We start from the raw sequence: 18,191 nt of genomic DNA, 5'->3' as shown, positions 1-18,191 counted from the left end.
TCAATAATGTTGTTTGCTGAAATGCTACAAAATTATAGGATTTGTCCAAGAAAGTAGTCATTGGAGACTTTAGAGAATGCACTTTCGGTAGAGATGTGAGAAAACCCAAATTGCAGAGCTTAAGGGATATGGTGCAGAAGTCGTGGTAACAAGTACGGAGATTTGATGGGAAAAGATCCAACTAAGAAAAGCCACTCTATTATGAGTTGTATCAGAGCCAAGCAAGATTATAATTACACTTTTGCTCAATTTCGATTTTTATTAAGAACAGTTAAAATGGATTCTACCTTCTCACACAATTTGGATGTGAGTATTTTATGTTTCAATGGGTTCATGTTTTTAAGGTTGTTAGAACTAGAGAGGGAACCATCTACCCTACTGGTGATCGATAATTGTATTGTATTACTTATATAGTGAATTAGACCTACTTCTTTCCCTTTCTCAACAGGACAAATGAAAGTATCTGAAATATCAGTACTTAGCTATTCTACAGAGAAGGCAATGGCACCCCACTCCAGTACCCTTGCCTGGACAATCCCATGGACGGAGAAGCCTGGAAGGCTGCAGTCCTTGGGGTCGCACAGATTCGGACACGACTGACGTGACTTAGCAGCAGCAGCAGCAATTCTAAGTTACCTCGGAAATAACATTTTTGGGGTGTGGATGTGTGTATGTATTAGCACAGAGAAAAAAGTACACTAATTGTTCTTATGTTTCTCAGAGGTTATTTATGTATTTAGTTTTTGGACTCTTTAGCTCTCTGGCTCCCAGTATGTACAGGTGGGCTTTAACCGAGCCTATTACTACTGTTCAGAGAGACTACTGAAGTAATCCTTCTAGGCAAAGGGTCAGAGTATAGAGAAGTTACAAAGTTAACATTTTTGAACTTGCTTACTGAGAAATCGTTGCTGAAACAAGAAAAGATATATGCCCTTTCAAACCTCTGCCCTAAAACAAAATCCAATTTGGAGGTACAGGACCTACAAGATTGCTCACCTTCAAAAAAGAGGAAATAAGAAATCCAAGTGTGGGTACAAACTAAAGCAGAAGACACAGCCAAGCTTTTATCTGGAAATGAAATTTAGACATTTAGAAATGAAATTTAGAAAATTTTACTGGAGTAAGTACAGGTGTGAGAGTTGTACCGTAAAGAAGGCTGAGTGTCGAAGAATTGATGCTTTTGAACTGTGGTGTTGGAGAAGACTCTTCAGAATCCTTGGACTGCAAGGAGATCAAACCAGTCCATTCTAAAGGAAATTAGTCCTGAATATTCATTGGAAAGACTGCTGCTGAAGTTCCAGTATTTTGGCCAATTGATGCAAGGAGGCCAACTCATTGGAAAAGACCTTGATGCTGGGAAATTTTGAAGGCAGGAGGAGAAGGGAACAACAGAGGATGGCGAAGGAGATGGTGAAGGACAAGGAAGCCTGGTGCACTGCAGTCCATAGGGTCAAAAAGAGTCGGAGACGACTCAGTGACCGAACAACAACAGCAAAGCACTGAAAGTGCTGTTTCTTGGCATATTAATCTAAATATCCCATAATAACATAATCTAGATGGCATATATATATATATATATCTCCAAAAGTTTATAAAGCTTCAAGAAAAAATGACAAACACTCAGAATTTAAAAACTCAGCCTGTAGAAAAAACAACAAAATTACTCTGAAAACTTGAATTTAACATCTCTGAATAAAAATACACTCTGTAAGATGGAAAAAGTGGAAGGGGTAGATAAGAAAATATGCCTTTATTATATTAAGATTAAAATTTGCATAAAATACATGCTATGTATGGTTTCAGAATGTGTTATCTATTATGTATGAGTGTGTGCATGTATATTGTTCAATTTCTCTTGATGTGTGCTGCCTTTAAGAAATTAAGAAATGTGTGCTGCCTATAATTAAGAAATAATATTTAAATGAAAGATGTTTCAGAGACAATCAAGTTCATTGAAAATTACTTAGGTGTAGTCTCCATTAATCATCTTTAATTATAATTGAAACAGATTCAAAAGAAACTATTGTATTGTACTATGTTCAGAGAAATAAAATCAGTCCTTATATTCATTGGAAGCTGAAACTCAACACTGTGGCCACCTAATGCGAAGAGCCAACTCATTGGAAAAGACCCTGATGCTGGGAAAGATCGAAGGCAAGAGAAGAAGAGGACAACAGAAGATGAGATGGTTGGATGGCATCACTGATGTGATAGACATGAGTTTGAGTAGGCTCTGGGAGATGGGGATGGACAGGGAAGTCTGGAGTGCTGCAGTCCATGGGGTTGCAGAGTCGGACATGACTGAGGGACTAAACTGAGCTGATGTTCAGAGAAATACAATGTTAACAAGAGGAAGATGACTGAACTAAACTTTGAAATAGCAAACTGAAAAAAAAGAAAATTTACAAACATTTCCAGAATAATACTAGAGGGACCATGTGTATCCCACAAATAGATCAGTACAGTCCATGAGGCAAGGATATTGCTATAATGGTGCCCTATGTGATAGTCTGTAATAGTCTGGAAACATGAACAATTAAGATTTTTTAATTCTTCTTGCAGAAGTGTTCGGTTTATGTAGCCAGTTCTTCTTAAGGTATCTAAAGGGGGAAAACATCAGTCTAAGAAACATAAATGTTTCAGCTCTTTGGGTGGTTTTATTTTCCTTATAATGCTATTATTAGCATTGTAATTGGAGAAGGCAATAGCACCCCACTCCAGTACTCTTGCCTGGAAAATCGCATGGACGGAGAAGCCTGGTGGGCTGCAGTCCATGGGGTTGCTAAGAGTCGGACACGACTGCGCAACTTCACTTTCACTTTTCACTTTCATGCATTGGAGAAGGAAATGGCAACTCACTCCAGTGTTTTTGCCTGGAGAATCACAGGGACGGGTGGGCTGCCGTCTCTGGGGTCGCACAGAGTCGGACACGACTGAAGCGACTTAGCAGCAGCAGCAGCAGCATTGTAATTTGTATGTCATTCTCTTTTAAGTTTATTAGTATAAACCACTGTCACTCTACTTTTTGACCTCTAGACATACTTAATAAAAATGAAGTTTCCAGGCTCAAATGTCAGATCTTAGAAGATTTTGGTCTCAGACATTAAAATATGTCTATACCTTTAATCAGATAAGGCAATGGCACCCCACTCCAGTACTCTTGTCTGGAAAATCCCATGGATGGAGGAGCCTAGTGGGCTGCAGTCCATGGGGTCGCTAAAAGTCGGACACAACTGAGCGACTTCGTTTTTACTTTTCACTTTCATGCATTGGAGAAGGAAATGGCAATCCACTCCAGTGGCTCTTGCCTGGAGAATCCCAGGGATGGGGGAGCCTGGTGGGTTGCCATCTATGGGGTCACATAGAGTGGGACACGACTGAAGCGACTTAGCAGCAGCAGCAGCAGCATACCTTTAATGATGACATATCTATCTCATCACCGACTTTCCATGGATTAATGGATTACCTAACAAGCATAACAATACACCTGGAAATGTTCCTCAATTTTCATTCCAGGGTTCATTTGAATTAATAAGCCCTCCAAGGAAAAAATATAATCATTAATACTTTGAAAAATAAAATGGGGACTTCCCAGTTGGTCCAGTGGTTAAGGATCCACCTTTCAATGCAGGCAAAAAGAGTTCTATCCCTGGTTAGAAAACTAATATCCCATATACCATGGGGCAACTAAACCCATGTGCTGCAACCTCTGAGCCTGCACACTCTAGAATCAGTGCTCTGCAACCAGAGGAAGTCCATGAGCCTCAGTGAAGAGTGCTCATGCCACAGTGAAGACCTAATACAGCCAAAATAATAACAATAAAATGAAATGCAGTTTAACAAAGTTAAATCTTCAAAGAAGTGAAAGTGTTAGTTGCTCAATCATGACCAACTCTTTACAACCCCATGGGCTATAGCCTGCCAGGCTCCTCTGTCCATGGAATTTTCCAGGCAAGAATACTAGAGTGAGTTGCCATTCCCTTTTACAGGGGATCTTTCCAATCCAGGAATTGAACTTGTGTCTCCTGCATTGCAGGCAGGTTCTTTACCATTTGAGCCACCAAGGGAGTCTTCAAGGTGTTCAGTAAATATGAACAGATATAAGGGAAGTATATATAAATTGTGTGCAGGAGCACAAAGTACTCATTTTATATATATATGTACATATATATATGTATATATATATATATAAACATATAAAAAGAAACAATTATTTATACATAATTAGAAGTAACGATAGAAATAAATATAAAAAATATTTTAGTGAACACTGGTGATATGTCAGATAGTGTATTCAACTACATGAAAGTGAGTTTCAGAAAGTTATTTTTAATATGAAAATAGCCTTAGGAAGTATTAATATATGACTTTTTGAGATTGTAAACAGCATCTCTTCAGACAGTTGCTCTGGTTGTGCAGTACATAAGGATTTCATTCACATCATAGATATATGCCAAGTTACATAATAGTTCAAGGTCAGGATGGAAGATTTTTGGCTTCCAGGCTGAAAGCCTGAGCAGTCAGGGAGAACCCTTTCCTTAAAAAACAAAACAAAACAAACTTATGTTGACTTTCATGGTCTGCACACACTTAGGTAATCTCTTTCTAATTCTCTCTCTCTCTCTCACACACACACACACACTCACACACTCATTGGCACATATATTCTTTTATAGCCTCTCTAACACTCCTACACTTTGATTCAAAGTTAGTTATAATGCTTTGATATATGGTTGTTTTTAAAGAAATACTTTTCCTATCTGATCATGGTAGTATTACCTAGTCAGTATGGACAATCTGAAAATGCAAAGAAAGTAATAAAAAATGAAAACAAAACTTACCCCTTATATACCACTTTCCTTCCTTCCTCCCCATCTTTCCCTCCCTTTCATAATTCACTAATTCATTCAAAATCAAAATAAAATAAAAAACACAAACCCCATGGACAACTTGGTTTGTTACCTCACTGTGAATAACATGGTAGAATAAGGAATATGGTCTTAATATCTTTTGTCCCACATAATACATAATTTAGCAGATAGCCCTGCCTCCTCTGCTTCCAATGGCATCTCCTGTGCAGGCTCCCCACATTCGATTTGGGATCACAGCACATGTTCCCATTTCAATAAAACTGTCAGGACTGATAATGAATTAAACTGTATGCTAAAATATCAATCCTAATACTTTCATATTGGGCTAGATTGGCTACTAAAACTATAAATCAATTATGTTTTCCAATATTCTACTGGCTAGCTAAATTCTGACTTTTAAAATTTAATTTAATACTATCAATCTCAATTATGCATTTATTCTTTCTTAAATCTGCAGTTATCAAACAAATGGAATCTTCATTACAAATAGGTCATCTGCAAATTTTATTATTGAATCTAAAAACTTACCCTAACAATTTGAGAAACACTGAATGACTCAAAAATTTGCCCAATTTCTTAAGTAAGAACATTTTGAAAACAACTATTATGCAGTAAACTTTTCTTAGAAGCTGATTCACACATGTGGATAATACTAGAATATTCCATTTCATGATAAAATATTTCTTGAATAAACAGTATTTTTTCCTTCCAACTTCCATATGCCTAAGTAAGGAAATACACAGAATAAACACAGGAAACCTTTTATTTGAAAGTCCAGGAGAATTCTATTCTTTAACATAAGAAAAAATATAAACTGCTATACTATAATAGCCTTAGGGTATTTAAAATTTTTCCACCTTCATATTTCTCTGTCTTAGATCCTAACTATGTATAGAAGTAAGGTGTCAACTATCAGATAGGCTACTCTAACCAGTAAATCCAACCAGTAAACCTCTTAAACTTTTTTTCACACATTTCTGTCATGATTAGGATTATCACTACATTTTCCTTTGGTCTAACCCATACCTGCATTCTCAAGCATTTGGATAAGAAAAACTGGCTCAAGAAATCCATATCACATATTTCAGTTTTGTTATTTTGTGTGTTAGCCATGCTTTGTTTACTCCTGATTTCATTCCTGCATCATATGTTCTCAAACTTTAATAGGGATTTTAAAAAACAGTAGCTGTGAAAACCGTTTTTATGAACAATAAAATAAAAGTGATGTCAGAGTCCCTTACTGAGGGAGACCAGAGAGAAGTAGGTGACCTACAGGGATGTGTTATTACTTCTGAGGGGGCATCAGAGGATGCAAGTATGGAAGGAATGCTGAAAAGCACAGAAAGTTGAGAAACCTCTGTAAAAAAAACTATACAAAATTTTTGTTTCTTTGCCACAGTTCTGATCTTTCAGTCTTCCTAGGTGTTTAGCAACTTATCTCCAGGAGGAAAGAACTAAAAAGGCTTTCTAAGTGTGGCTGGAAGGTTTCCATGAGGGCAGTGAAGGGGTAGCCTTACTTGGCAGGTGTGAAGCTATACTCTTCTTCAGAAAGTTACTTCATGGTCAGTGGTGACCTGATGATCTTATTTTGGGGGCTATCAATACAAGCACATTTAGAGAGACCAAGAGCTGAAATGAACTTATTAAAGAAGCTAATTTATAGCATTACAGGTTAAACCAGGGATGATTTCCCCTGATAACCTAAATTACATTGCTAAAAAGTACAGGGTTTGTGAAAGTCTAATATGAGCAATGACAGTCCTTCCATCTCAGTGTAAACACTATGAATAAAAATAGAATGCCTTATGGCATGAAGAAATATTAACACACTGATTTGCCATCTATTATTGAGGCATAAATTAAAATGTATTATTTTACTTTAAAGTCATGCATTTTTAAGTTCCATTGATTTTTATTTTTGCTTTAAAGTAGCAATTACATTATTTATTTCTTACTACACTTTTAACTTTGTTGTTAGACTGGAGACTCACAATCCTTATAAATGGCAATGACAGGGACATTAAGTTCAGATGTACTTGGAGTAAACACTGTGCTAATTAGCTGAACTTTCCAAGGGATTAGGCTGTTGACTTTATGAAAATAGTTGATATTGTGAATTATTCTGCAAATCCCTAGAGGCATGATTTTCTAACTATGGAGGACCGAGAATGCTTGAATATGTATATAATTTGAACACTGTATGGGGGATAAAGTCAAATTCATCCATCTATCATCAGATTATTTAATTTAGCCAAGCAAAGCTCACAAACATACAAAAATCACAATCTTTGATGTCTCTAAGAGCAAATAGGTAACGTGACAACAACAGATGACTAGTAAAAGTAATAAGCATAATAATAATAACAGAACAAAACATTTGTCTTGAATAGGGAACTTCTAGGATGGGGAAATTTATCCATTTTTCTTCTGTTAGATAGAGAGATTCACAGTCCCATTAAGTGGTATTCAAAGACAGACGCCGTCAATACTGAAATATCTAAGACAGGTACATTTGGGCCATTGCAGATATAACATGTTAAATGGTTCCATAGAGCTTGATGACTAATGTATTTTTATCAAATGACTGAGTTACTATCAAGGAATGACTCAAAGTCTAATGCCAAGTCTTTTACACTTTTTCACTCTTTCCAAATAAAATAGTGAGGGCATGAAACCCCCCAATTTAAGTGCAAAAATCATTTATGGCATCCACCTTTGACCCCTTCAGAGATCTCTTCTCATAGGGAATTTTGGTATTTTTCACATTCCTAATTTTATCCAAGGCTACTGTTTGTGTTTGTCTAATGGTTAGCAAATAGAATTTCATGTTGTTTATAACAGTTTGGCATTATTTTAGTGAGGACATGTAAGTGTTCAAATAGAGGCTGAACACTGGATTTTCTACCATATTGCAATCCTTATTAAGAAACAAAGTGCATCAGATGTTACTTTTGTAAGATTAATTTAATTAAATTATTGCAAGGAGTCGCCAACTTTTAAAAATGAACTACAAATTAGCATTATTCATTTCTATGATGTGCTGCATTTTCCATAGAAATCCTGGCTAACGCTAAAGGTCAGAGTAAAAGCACACTTACCGTCATCATATTGGCCCAAGCAGACTGTGAAGAGACAACCAAGGATAATCCCTGAAACGAACCATTTCCAGAGAGAAAACTGTTGGAACATCTTCTGTCGAATTCCACACAAGGTTGATCTGAAATAGAAAGAGGGAAAAAGAAATATTTGACAAGTTCATTAATCTGTTATAGGTAAACACACCTGTCACAGCACAGAAAAGCCTTAATGACTTCATAGTTAATTACCTGTGCCACACTATCCATTATCAAAGTAGCATAATTGTTTAATGTACTAGAACTCATCTACATGAGTTTGCAGATGAGCAATCTCTAAGAAAAGACATCCATTCTGTTATTTACTTTGTAAGCAAGTAAGTTGAGATGTTAACATACTGATGACATTAGAGCATCTTTAAAATTGAGACCCTGTGAGTGATTCAAATGCCAATCAGTTTAAGTCACTGGATTTATCTTAGGTATAGAACAATTCAATTATAACATGTAAGTTTTTGCAATTACTTAAGATGTTAAGCTGTTGGTGTCCTACATAAAATTTCAATAGCCATTTGTCTTATGGAATTACGTAGAAAAACCCATCATCAAAACAGAAATTCGTTTTTAGTAGAGTGACAAGAGATTGACTTAACTATGTCATAAAGACTAAGAATAAGCCGTCAGTTTTTACCACATCTGTCTTTGGAAGCATTTGCATTAATTTCATTTTAATTCTTTTGTTTTTCTTTGCAATCTGCCAGTAAATAAAGAAATTGAATGAGGTGTTAGGGGCCTGTGAGCAGATGGGCCAGTTTTCTATCTCCATCAGAAAAGAAAAAATGAATTAGCCTAAAGGGGCAAGAGAGGCCATGAAGGCCGTGATAGATTGAAAAGTGCAGGGTTTTTCTGGAGAAATGTGGGAATGTAAACCAGCGTTACTGAGTCTTCTGATTTTCCAGAACATGATACATTTCTGTTTCCCATGGTAAATTTCAAATTTCCACATGAGACTGCTGAGTGTTTAGATGGTTGTCCAAAACTTTTTAATGACTAAAAGCTTCTGGCAGGTCATACTGTCTTCTAAGGTCCTTCAGTTTACAACTCCTGACAGGGATTCTCTCTATGAAACTACTTATGGGTAAGGTCCTTCAGAATGCACAAAGGAAATAATTTGAATTTTACTTTTGCATATATTTTGTTAAATTTATATTTCTGCTTTATTTTTGTGCATTTTATAAGGTTTATTTGCACAATAGCCTGCAAAATACGTAATTTATTTAAAATTATATTAAGATTACAAGCTCAAACAATTTTTATTCATGGAATGAAAGTGAAAGTGAAGTTGCTTAGTCATGTCCAACTCTTTGCAACCCCAAAGACTGTAGCCTACCAGGCTCCTGCATCCATGGGATTCTCCAGGCAAGAGTACTGGAGTGGGTTGCAATTTCCTTCTCCAGGGGTCTTCCCAACTCAGGGACCAAACCCAGGTCTCCCACATTGTGTTCAGATGCTTTACCATCTGAGCCACCAGGGAAGCCCATAATCACGGAATCCGTGGTCCATAGATTTCAAGTCACAGAACTAGATCATAGACCTTCTAAAATGGAATCTATTCTTCTGTGTTTCTTCATCTTAATAAAAAGAGTGTTCTTTTTATCTAACTCTCACATATTTTCCCCCTCTAACTGGTAAAGAACTCAGCTTCTACTTTTATAACTTCTAGACAAAGATAGAGCCCATCATTAAATATCAAGCAACTATAATGATGCATGTTTATTGCAGGAAAGGAAAAAATAAAATTGGCAAATGCTAGTCATTTTAAGAGCAGTTTATTAGAGTGGGGCTTCTTTTTAAATTCAAGTTCTTCAACTCCCATTATGACGGAGCAAATGCAATAGCATCTCTGTCTCACTTACCTCATTATTAACATGGAGATACGATAGTGCCTACCTCATACATTTATTTGGAGGATTAAATAAACGGCTATAAATACATGCTTAGAAGAATACCTCAGAGTGAGCACTCCACAAAGCTTAACATGAGTGTTTTTGATTCAGCATCTATGAAGTCTTCAAAGTGGTTAAACATAGATTTTCTCAACTCATCTTGAGTGAAACCTCTAAGGTAGGTATTATTGTCTCCACTCTGTGGAGGAAAGGATATGCTCACACACTCAAGGTTACAAACTCATGAGTGGCTGAAGTGGTGGTGAAGTTTGTAAGCTTGAAATTTCTGCTCATTCCATTACAAAAAAGGACAAAAAAATTTTCAAGAGAGAACATGGTTCTAGTTTCAAACTGCATGGAGGCCCAGAATAGCTTGCTGCATTTCTTTCCTGTATACTAAGGAGAAATAGTGCATGCTTCTTCCCAAACCTGAAGTACATATAAGATTTGTGCAAATACGGGCTTCAATTCCTCTTTTTCTAAAGAAATGTTACAACATTAAGAAACAAAAAATAGTTTTTAAATTTTAAAAATAAAGGGAAAACACTTAAATGATATTAGAAAAAAACTTAAAAAAAAAGCAATATCCATTTTCTTTACTAATTTTACACTCTCTAGAATTGCAGGCAAAGTTCTTACAGGTGCCTTCAAACAATACTCTAAAATAGTATTGTACTTTTATTATAAATTCTGTTTATTATAAATTCCATATTGAACACTGCCTTGTTCCTTGAGTGGAAAATTTCCCTCCAGATCTGCTTGGTCAGTAATACTAGGCCCTATAAACCTAGACCATGCTCGATTCTAAAAAGAAATGTAGCTGACCTATAAATAATGTCATTGTACTTGTTTTTTTCGAGATGATTGACTACCATATTCAACACTGTTATAGTTAATAAAGACATGGTGTTGCAATAGTGATTTGAAAACACGGTTGATCCTTGAACAACTTAAGGGTTAGGAGCACCAATCATCCCCCTTCCTCCAACCAAAAATCCAAATATCTCTGCATCAAATGACTTACCCAAAAGCAGTAAGCTAAAACAGTTTGGATAGAATCAAGACTCTAGGCTGCTCTCAGTCCATGTATTGTGATTCCTGGGCTTCCCAACTGGTGTTGGTGGTAAAGAACCCGCCTGCCAATGCAGGAGACATAAAAGACGTGGGTTCAATCCCTGGACTGGGAAGATACCCTTGAGGAGGTCATGGCAAAGCCCTCTAGTATTCTTGCCTGGAGAATCCCATGGACAGAAGAGCCTGGTGGGCTACAGTCCACAGGATCACAAAGAGTCGGACATGAGTGAAGCAACTTAGCACACTACACACATTGTGATTCCCTAATCAAACACAAATTTTTCCCCACACTTAAAGATTTGCAAAATAAAATTATAGATGCTAATTTTACTGAAAAAAAAACCACACAGATAAAAGTGAACCTGTGCTGTACAAACCCATGTTGTTCAAGGGTTATCTGTAGTATTCTACTGTCAATAATATTGGGGGGGAAAGCACAGTTTCCAATTATGTAATAATCTTACACATAAGTGGTTTCAGTTTCATGGTATTTACTATATATTTTCTGTAGTCTTTGGAATATTTTACTATTATTACTAAAGACACAATATATTGATTTTGAGTTTCACATTATTTGTATGATAAAGCTACCAGATACAATTCATATTCATTTCTCTGGCATTGAATATTCTCAGGAATTCAATTATTCAACAAGCATTTATGGAGGGTCTATGAGGTACCACTCACTCTAATTGACAGATGGAACTTATCAATTTAAAAAAATGCATATCCCTGCTTCTATGAGTCTTACATTCAGAAAATGGAGTAAGGTTATATGAAACAAATAATTGCATTCCATTAACACGCCTGCAGAAAAACTTGACAAGGAAAGCATAACTATTTCAATAATCCTACCTGAAAGCACCCTTGATGGTATCTAGTACCTTGAGGGTAGATTACTGTTCATCTCTTGGAGGGAGGTAAATAAAAGGCCTTTCACTTTAAAGTATAAATGCAAAGTCTGTCAGTATACAATGCTCTACTCTTTACCTGCTGATCCCTGCCTTCTGGAGTCTGGGTTGGTTGTGGTGACACATGGCAAAAGCAGCCAAGGTTAACAGCGGTTTTCCCTCTGGTATATTTTTGAAAATGCTAACTCCTTTTTTTAAGGCTCTGCCCTGACTGCTACATGAAAAACCACTAATTTCTTTGATGTATCAAAGTGTGGATACCAACACCATGATGAGAAATCCCACATTAGCATTGCGTCAGGAAGGAAGCTGGAATCTCCCAGGGAGCTGAGAGAGGAACATAAGCATTTCGCCCTTCAACAGTCTGTTCAGTCACACTTTGGTACTTTGCTATCACTGACAACATCTAGATAGAGTTATAATAACAAAACTTGTTACTTTTATACTGCTTATAGGAAATTTATACTATTTACTTCCTAGAATATGCAAACTCTCTTTCAAAGCACCCTTAACTATGAAATTTAAAATACAAGCCTTTCCAAAGTCACCACATCTGACCACACCATATGTGAATTTCCTTACTGCTTGGTGGAAAATCTTTCTTTTACTTCACTGTTGTGGGAATAAACAAGAAGGTTTTCATTGCTAGAGAAAACAGTTATCATTCATAAGCATGACCTGATGAATCAATCTTTATCTTTTTTCTTTGTAATATGCAATTTCAAAATATAACATTTCAGAGCCTTTATGATCTATTCTCTTTTTCTATATATCTCTTCCTATAATTTTAATATATTTTATTAAATATATATTAATATATTTATGTTTAGGACTACCCTGGTGGCTCAGACAGTAAAGAGTCTGCTTGCAATGCAAGAGACCTGGGTTCAATCTCTGGGTTGGGAAGATCCTCTGAGAAAGGGAATGGCTAACTACTCTTGTATTTTGCCTGGAGAATCCAATGGACAGAGGAGTCTGGTGCACTATATAGTCCATGGGGTCTCAAGAGTCAGACACAATTGAGCAAATAAGCATGCACACATGCATGTCACATTTATAAAATATACTATCCTTATAAAAGTATATATGCAAAGTAGAAAATATATTTTATTTTTTGAAGAATAAAATATATTGAAATATTTATATTCATATTACACTTTTATTCATAAAAACTATGTAAATAAATATTTATTTTAACTTTATACTATATTTATATGTATACTATATATAGATAAATATTGATCCTATATATATATCTTTTTATTCATTAGCTTAATTCTGTTGCAAGGACAGAAATGGCCAGATTGCCTCCGACAGAAAAGTCACCTGTGTTTTCATCAGGCACTGTGAGAGCTAAGGCACCTCTCCAACCTGGCCCAAACTAACCAGACTTGCCTAATCTTTGATGGAGCTTACAGTCTGACATGCCACAGTGCCTGAGTTTACCTTTATTGCTGTTCACTTTAAAGTGTATATTTGTTCGTGTTCACTATCTATGGTGCATTCATAATATATAAATATATGTGTATACATATCTACATATATATGCATTCATAATACATGTGGTGTGTGTGCACGCATGAGCATCTGAGCATATGCTGTCACTTCAGTCTGACTCTTTGTGACTCCATGGACTGTAGCCCATCAGCCTCCTCTGTCTGTGGGATTTTCCAGGCAAAAAGTACTGGAGTGGGTTGCCATTTCCTACCAGGGGATCTTCCTGACCCAGGGATCGACTTTGCATCTCCTTTGTCTCCTGCATTGCACTGGGGTTCTTTTTTCTACTTTATATATACATATATATATACACACACACACACACACATATATATATATATATAAAATGCTGTCTTCCGTTTTCACTTTTAAATGTATATTTGTGTGTACTCTTTCTGTGTGCATTGATAATATATATATGTGCATTTATTTCAAATATATATATATATACTCCTTCCCTACCTCCCTTCCTCCTCTCTTCACCCCATCTGACACAATTCAATATGCATACATACAATCTCAATCTAATGGAATCAAAGTTGATAAAAACAATAGTTTAAAAACTGAGGAGAAGAAATCCATAAGAACTTATTTCACTAACAGTGTAACTGTTCACAGGACATGTGTTGGATTAGAGTTTTAACATTTTAAATATTACTCAACATTTGTAAATATTAAATGAGAATAATTTCACTCAAAATACATTTCCTAGAACCATATGATACAAACAATAAAAATCTAAGTTAGATATTCTTCTTCTACAAACTTTGATGGATCTTAACAATAAAGAGGGCTTCTCTCATAGCTCAGCTGGTAAAGAATGGGCCTGAAATGCAGGAGACCTGAGTTGTTCCTGGGTTGGGAAAATGACATGGAGTAATGACCTAAATCAAATCCCTTATAATTACACAGTGGAAGTGATAGATCTACGGAATCGATCTGATAGACAGAGTGCCTGAAGGATTATGGACAAATATTCACAACATTGTATAGAAGGTGGTGATCGAAATCTTCCGCCAAAAAAAAGAAATTCAAAAAGGCAAAACGGTTGTCTGAAGAGGCCTTACAAATAGCAGAGAAAAAAAGAAAAGTGAAAGGCATAGGAAGAAAGGAAAAATATACCCATCTGAATGCAGGATTCCAAAGACTACCAAGGAGAGATAAGAAAGCCTTCCTCAGTGATCAATGCAAAGAAGTAGAGGAAGACAATAGAATGGGAAAGACTCGAGATCTCTCCAAGAAAATTGAAGATACCAGAGAATATTTCATGCAAATATGGGCACAATAAAGGACAGAAATGTATGGACCTAACAGATGAAGAAGATATTAATAAGAGGTGGCAAGAATACACAGAAGAGCTATACAAATAAGCCCTTCATGACCCAGATAACCACAATGGTGTGATCACTCACCTAGAGCCAGACATTCTAGACTATGAAGTCAAGTGGGCCTTAGGAAGCATCCCTACAAACAAAGCTAGTGGAGGTGATGGAATTCCAGTTGAGCTATTTCAAATCCTAAAAGATGACGTTGTGAAAGTATTGCACTCGATATGCCAGCAAATTTGGAAAACTCAGCAGTGGTCACAAGACTGGAAAAGGTCAGTTTTCATTACAATCCCAAAGAAAGCCAACACCAAAGAATGTTCAAACTACCACACAATTGCACTCATTTCACATGCTTAGCAAAGTAATGCTCAAAATTCTCCAAGTGAGGCTTCAACATTATGTGAACCCTGAACTTCCAGATGTTCAAGCTGGATTTAGAAAAGGCAAAGGAACCAGAGATCAAATTGCCAACATCCACTGTATCATAGTAAAAGCAAGAAATTCCAGAAAACAACATCTACTTCTGGTTCATTAATTACACTAAAGCCTTTGATGTGTGAATCAAAACAAACAGTGGAAAATTCTGAAAGAGATGAGAATACCAGACCACCTGACCTGCTTCCTGAGAAATCTGGTTGCTGGTCAAGAAGTAACAGTTAGAACCAGACATGGAACAATGGACTGGTTCCAAATTGGGAAAACTGTAAGTCAGTGTTATATATTATCACCCTGATTATTTAACATATATGCAGAGTACATCATGTGAAATGCTAGGCTGGATAAAGCACAAGCTGGGTATTAGGAAACATCCCATCTCATTAATGAAGATTGCTGAGGGAAATATCAATAACCTCAACCAATAGACATGAGTTTGAGCAAGCTCCGGGAAATTGTGAAGACAGGGAAACCTGGCATGCTGCAGTCCATGGGGTCGCAAAGAATCAGCCGTGACAGAGAAACTGAACAACAATAACAACAATCAAGAACTTAATATGTCCATAGGGGTTTTTCCTTTTCAAATGGTAGTTTTAATCATAAAACTCTAAATGATGGAAGAAATGACTCCAGGTTTTCTTTTTGGGTAATACTCCTCATCAAGGATACAAACTACTGATAAACATAGCTAGCTTATTCAATTTACATATAAAAATTATATCCTATTACAAAAAGCCAATATTCAATATAACCAACAAAAAGTATAAGATATATGTTATAATAATCTATTCATACTAGTTGGCTTAGTAAAATATGAATAAATTAAATATTAAAAAGGAAGTAGATTTCACTACCTATGTCCATTATAACTGGATATTCTTTTTAGTGTTTATACACGCATTTACTCAATAAGAATTTATTGCATATTTATTGCATGTCAGATACTCTGCTTCTACTGAAGAAATAAATCAATTTAGTTTCCTCACAATGATTTTGCTATTGACCAAGAAACATATTTCATATTTTTTGTTCAGTATGTAATTTCAAAGTGCATTAGTAGTGATTCTGCATTAAAGGAGTTTTAAATTTTAGTTTCCAAATTTAAGAGATTTGCTTTCAATCTATGCTTTCTGAATTAGCATCTAAATACTAGTCCTAGACATAAATATATTTACCATAATCTTATAAAAATAATAGGAAAAAATAAACTTAGCTTGACAAGATAGAACGCCAAGAAATGGAAAAAGCACAAGCATTATTTTATCTGTGGAATGTTTGACTTAAGAACATAACCAAATAAGTCTGAAACTGAATAAAGCTCAGGCAAGCGTATGCATGATTTTCAAAGGAAACTTGAAGGAGAGTTCTGTGTAATGTCATTCTCAGGCATAGAAAACAGATGATTTTAATATTGTTGTTTGATGAAAGTTAAACATCCCTAGAAATATGAATAAATTAATAAATAGATTATTTTTCTCTTAACATATGTCCATTCACAAAAATAAAGATATTAAGCCAGTGAAGAGAGATTACAGTTGAAACTGTAAAAATTGCAGTGCCTTTTCCTGAGACATTATAATGAAAGTCCTAGTTTGGGATGCGAGAGACTTATGATACATTCCTAGCTCTGTCACCTCTGTGTCATATGAATGGTTAACTTTGAGACTTGTGAGAGTCCACTTAAATTTAGGATAATAAAATTCATTTCATTCTGCTATAGTCAACAGATGACAGTTTTAACAACAACAACAAAAATAGGAGTACTAAAGAGTATTTACTTTTAAAATTCACTGCCTAAGTGGTTTATTGAGTGCTGATTCTGGAAAGTGTATTTTATAAGATATAGAAAATATGGTAGCATGAGAAAAAAATGAAGGGGAAAAAAAGAAGAAAGGTTGGAAGGAAGGGAGGGATGCAGAGAGAAAGGTTTATGTGAATTTTTAGTGTTTAACAGGATGTGTGAGTCACACCCTAAGGTGTCCCACAATAAACCATGCGCTTGTATGATCCCCCACTCACCCCACTGAGTGCAGATGAAGTCTATGGCTTTGCTTTTAGCTCATAGAATGTTGCAAAAATAATGTAAAACTATCCCCTTGGTTCAGTTAAATTATATAAGATGCACTATTAGCACAGTGGAGAGAGAATTTTCCATCTGAGATTTAAGAAGCAACTATTAACATTGTAAACTGCCTATGAAGAGGAACATATGCCAGGGATCTTGTACCTGAGGATGGCCTCCATACAACAGACTTCAGTTATACAACAAAAAGGAAAAGAATTCTGCCCATAAACTAAATGAGTCTAGGATTCTTTCCTAATCAGTCCTATAGATGAAAATGCAGTTGGCAGGCAATTGATTGCAGCCTTGTAGGACACTGAGCAGAGGACCCAGCTAACTGGTAGTGGGACCCCTGATCCAGGGAAACTGTGAGATAATCATTGTGGATTGTCTTAAGCCATCAAGTTTGTGGTAGTTTGGATGTAACAGTAGAAAATTAATGCATAGGAGGATCTGAGGTAAACATGGCATATGTAAAACACTGATCAGTTTAGTGTTTGTTCTGAATTTTAGATAACAGCTGCTTATGGGATTGAGGATGGAACCGTACATATTAAACAAAACTAAAGGGGAAAACACACATTCAACAAAGAAGAGAGCTGTCTTGCACAAACTAATGGCTACAGTTTCACTGAAATGAAGTGTATGGGAGCACAGTTTTCAGTGTTGTGGTGCAACACTTGAGCATTTCTATGAGTTGCCTGCCTTTTTTCATGGACGTCTTCTGTACAAACCTTATTTTCCTGGGGTCGCATACTATACCAGTGCATATACAGAAACCAAACACAAACCACTTTGTATTTCTTTGCAGGAATTTTCAAATAAGGTACTCAACAAACTGAACTAAAAATATGTCATCTTTTATAATTTAAAAAAAATAGAATATTTTGTTAAGGACTAAATCTGTAAGTTTAATGTTAATGAAAATGTTGGTAAAAATCAATATTTTTGGTATGATAGATACTACTGCTACTAAAAGCATTAAAATATGAT

At 35.8% G+C, this 18,191-nt stretch overlaps 1 protein-coding gene across 3 annotated transcripts in view; it reads right to left on the bottom strand.

Moving 5' to 3' along the window:
- Window positions 1–18,191, bottom strand: part of PCDH15 (protocadherin-related 15) — a 1,053,047-nt gene that overhangs the window by 897,446 nt on the left and 137,410 nt on the right. For all 3 annotated transcript variants that reach the window (XM_010856569.1, XM_010856570.1, XM_010856571.1), the window contains exon 2: window positions 7,970–8,088. In XM_010856569.1, coding sequence (XP_010854871.1) covers window positions 7,970–8,060 — 91 coding nt within the window. In that variant the 5' untranslated portion in view covers window positions 8,061–8,088. The remainder of the gene's footprint in view (window positions 1–7,969; window positions 8,089–18,191) is intronic.

This window comes from Bison bison, unplaced genomic scaffold (genome assembly GCF_000754665.1).
Source record: "Bison bison bison isolate TAMUID 2011002044 unplaced genomic scaffold, Bison_UMD1.0 scf7180017864372, whole genome shotgun sequence".
In the NCBI taxonomy this organism is placed as follows: domain Eukaryota; kingdom Metazoa; phylum Chordata; class Mammalia; order Artiodactyla; family Bovidae; genus Bison; species Bison bison.
This window is presented reverse-complemented; position numbering and strand designations above follow the sequence as displayed.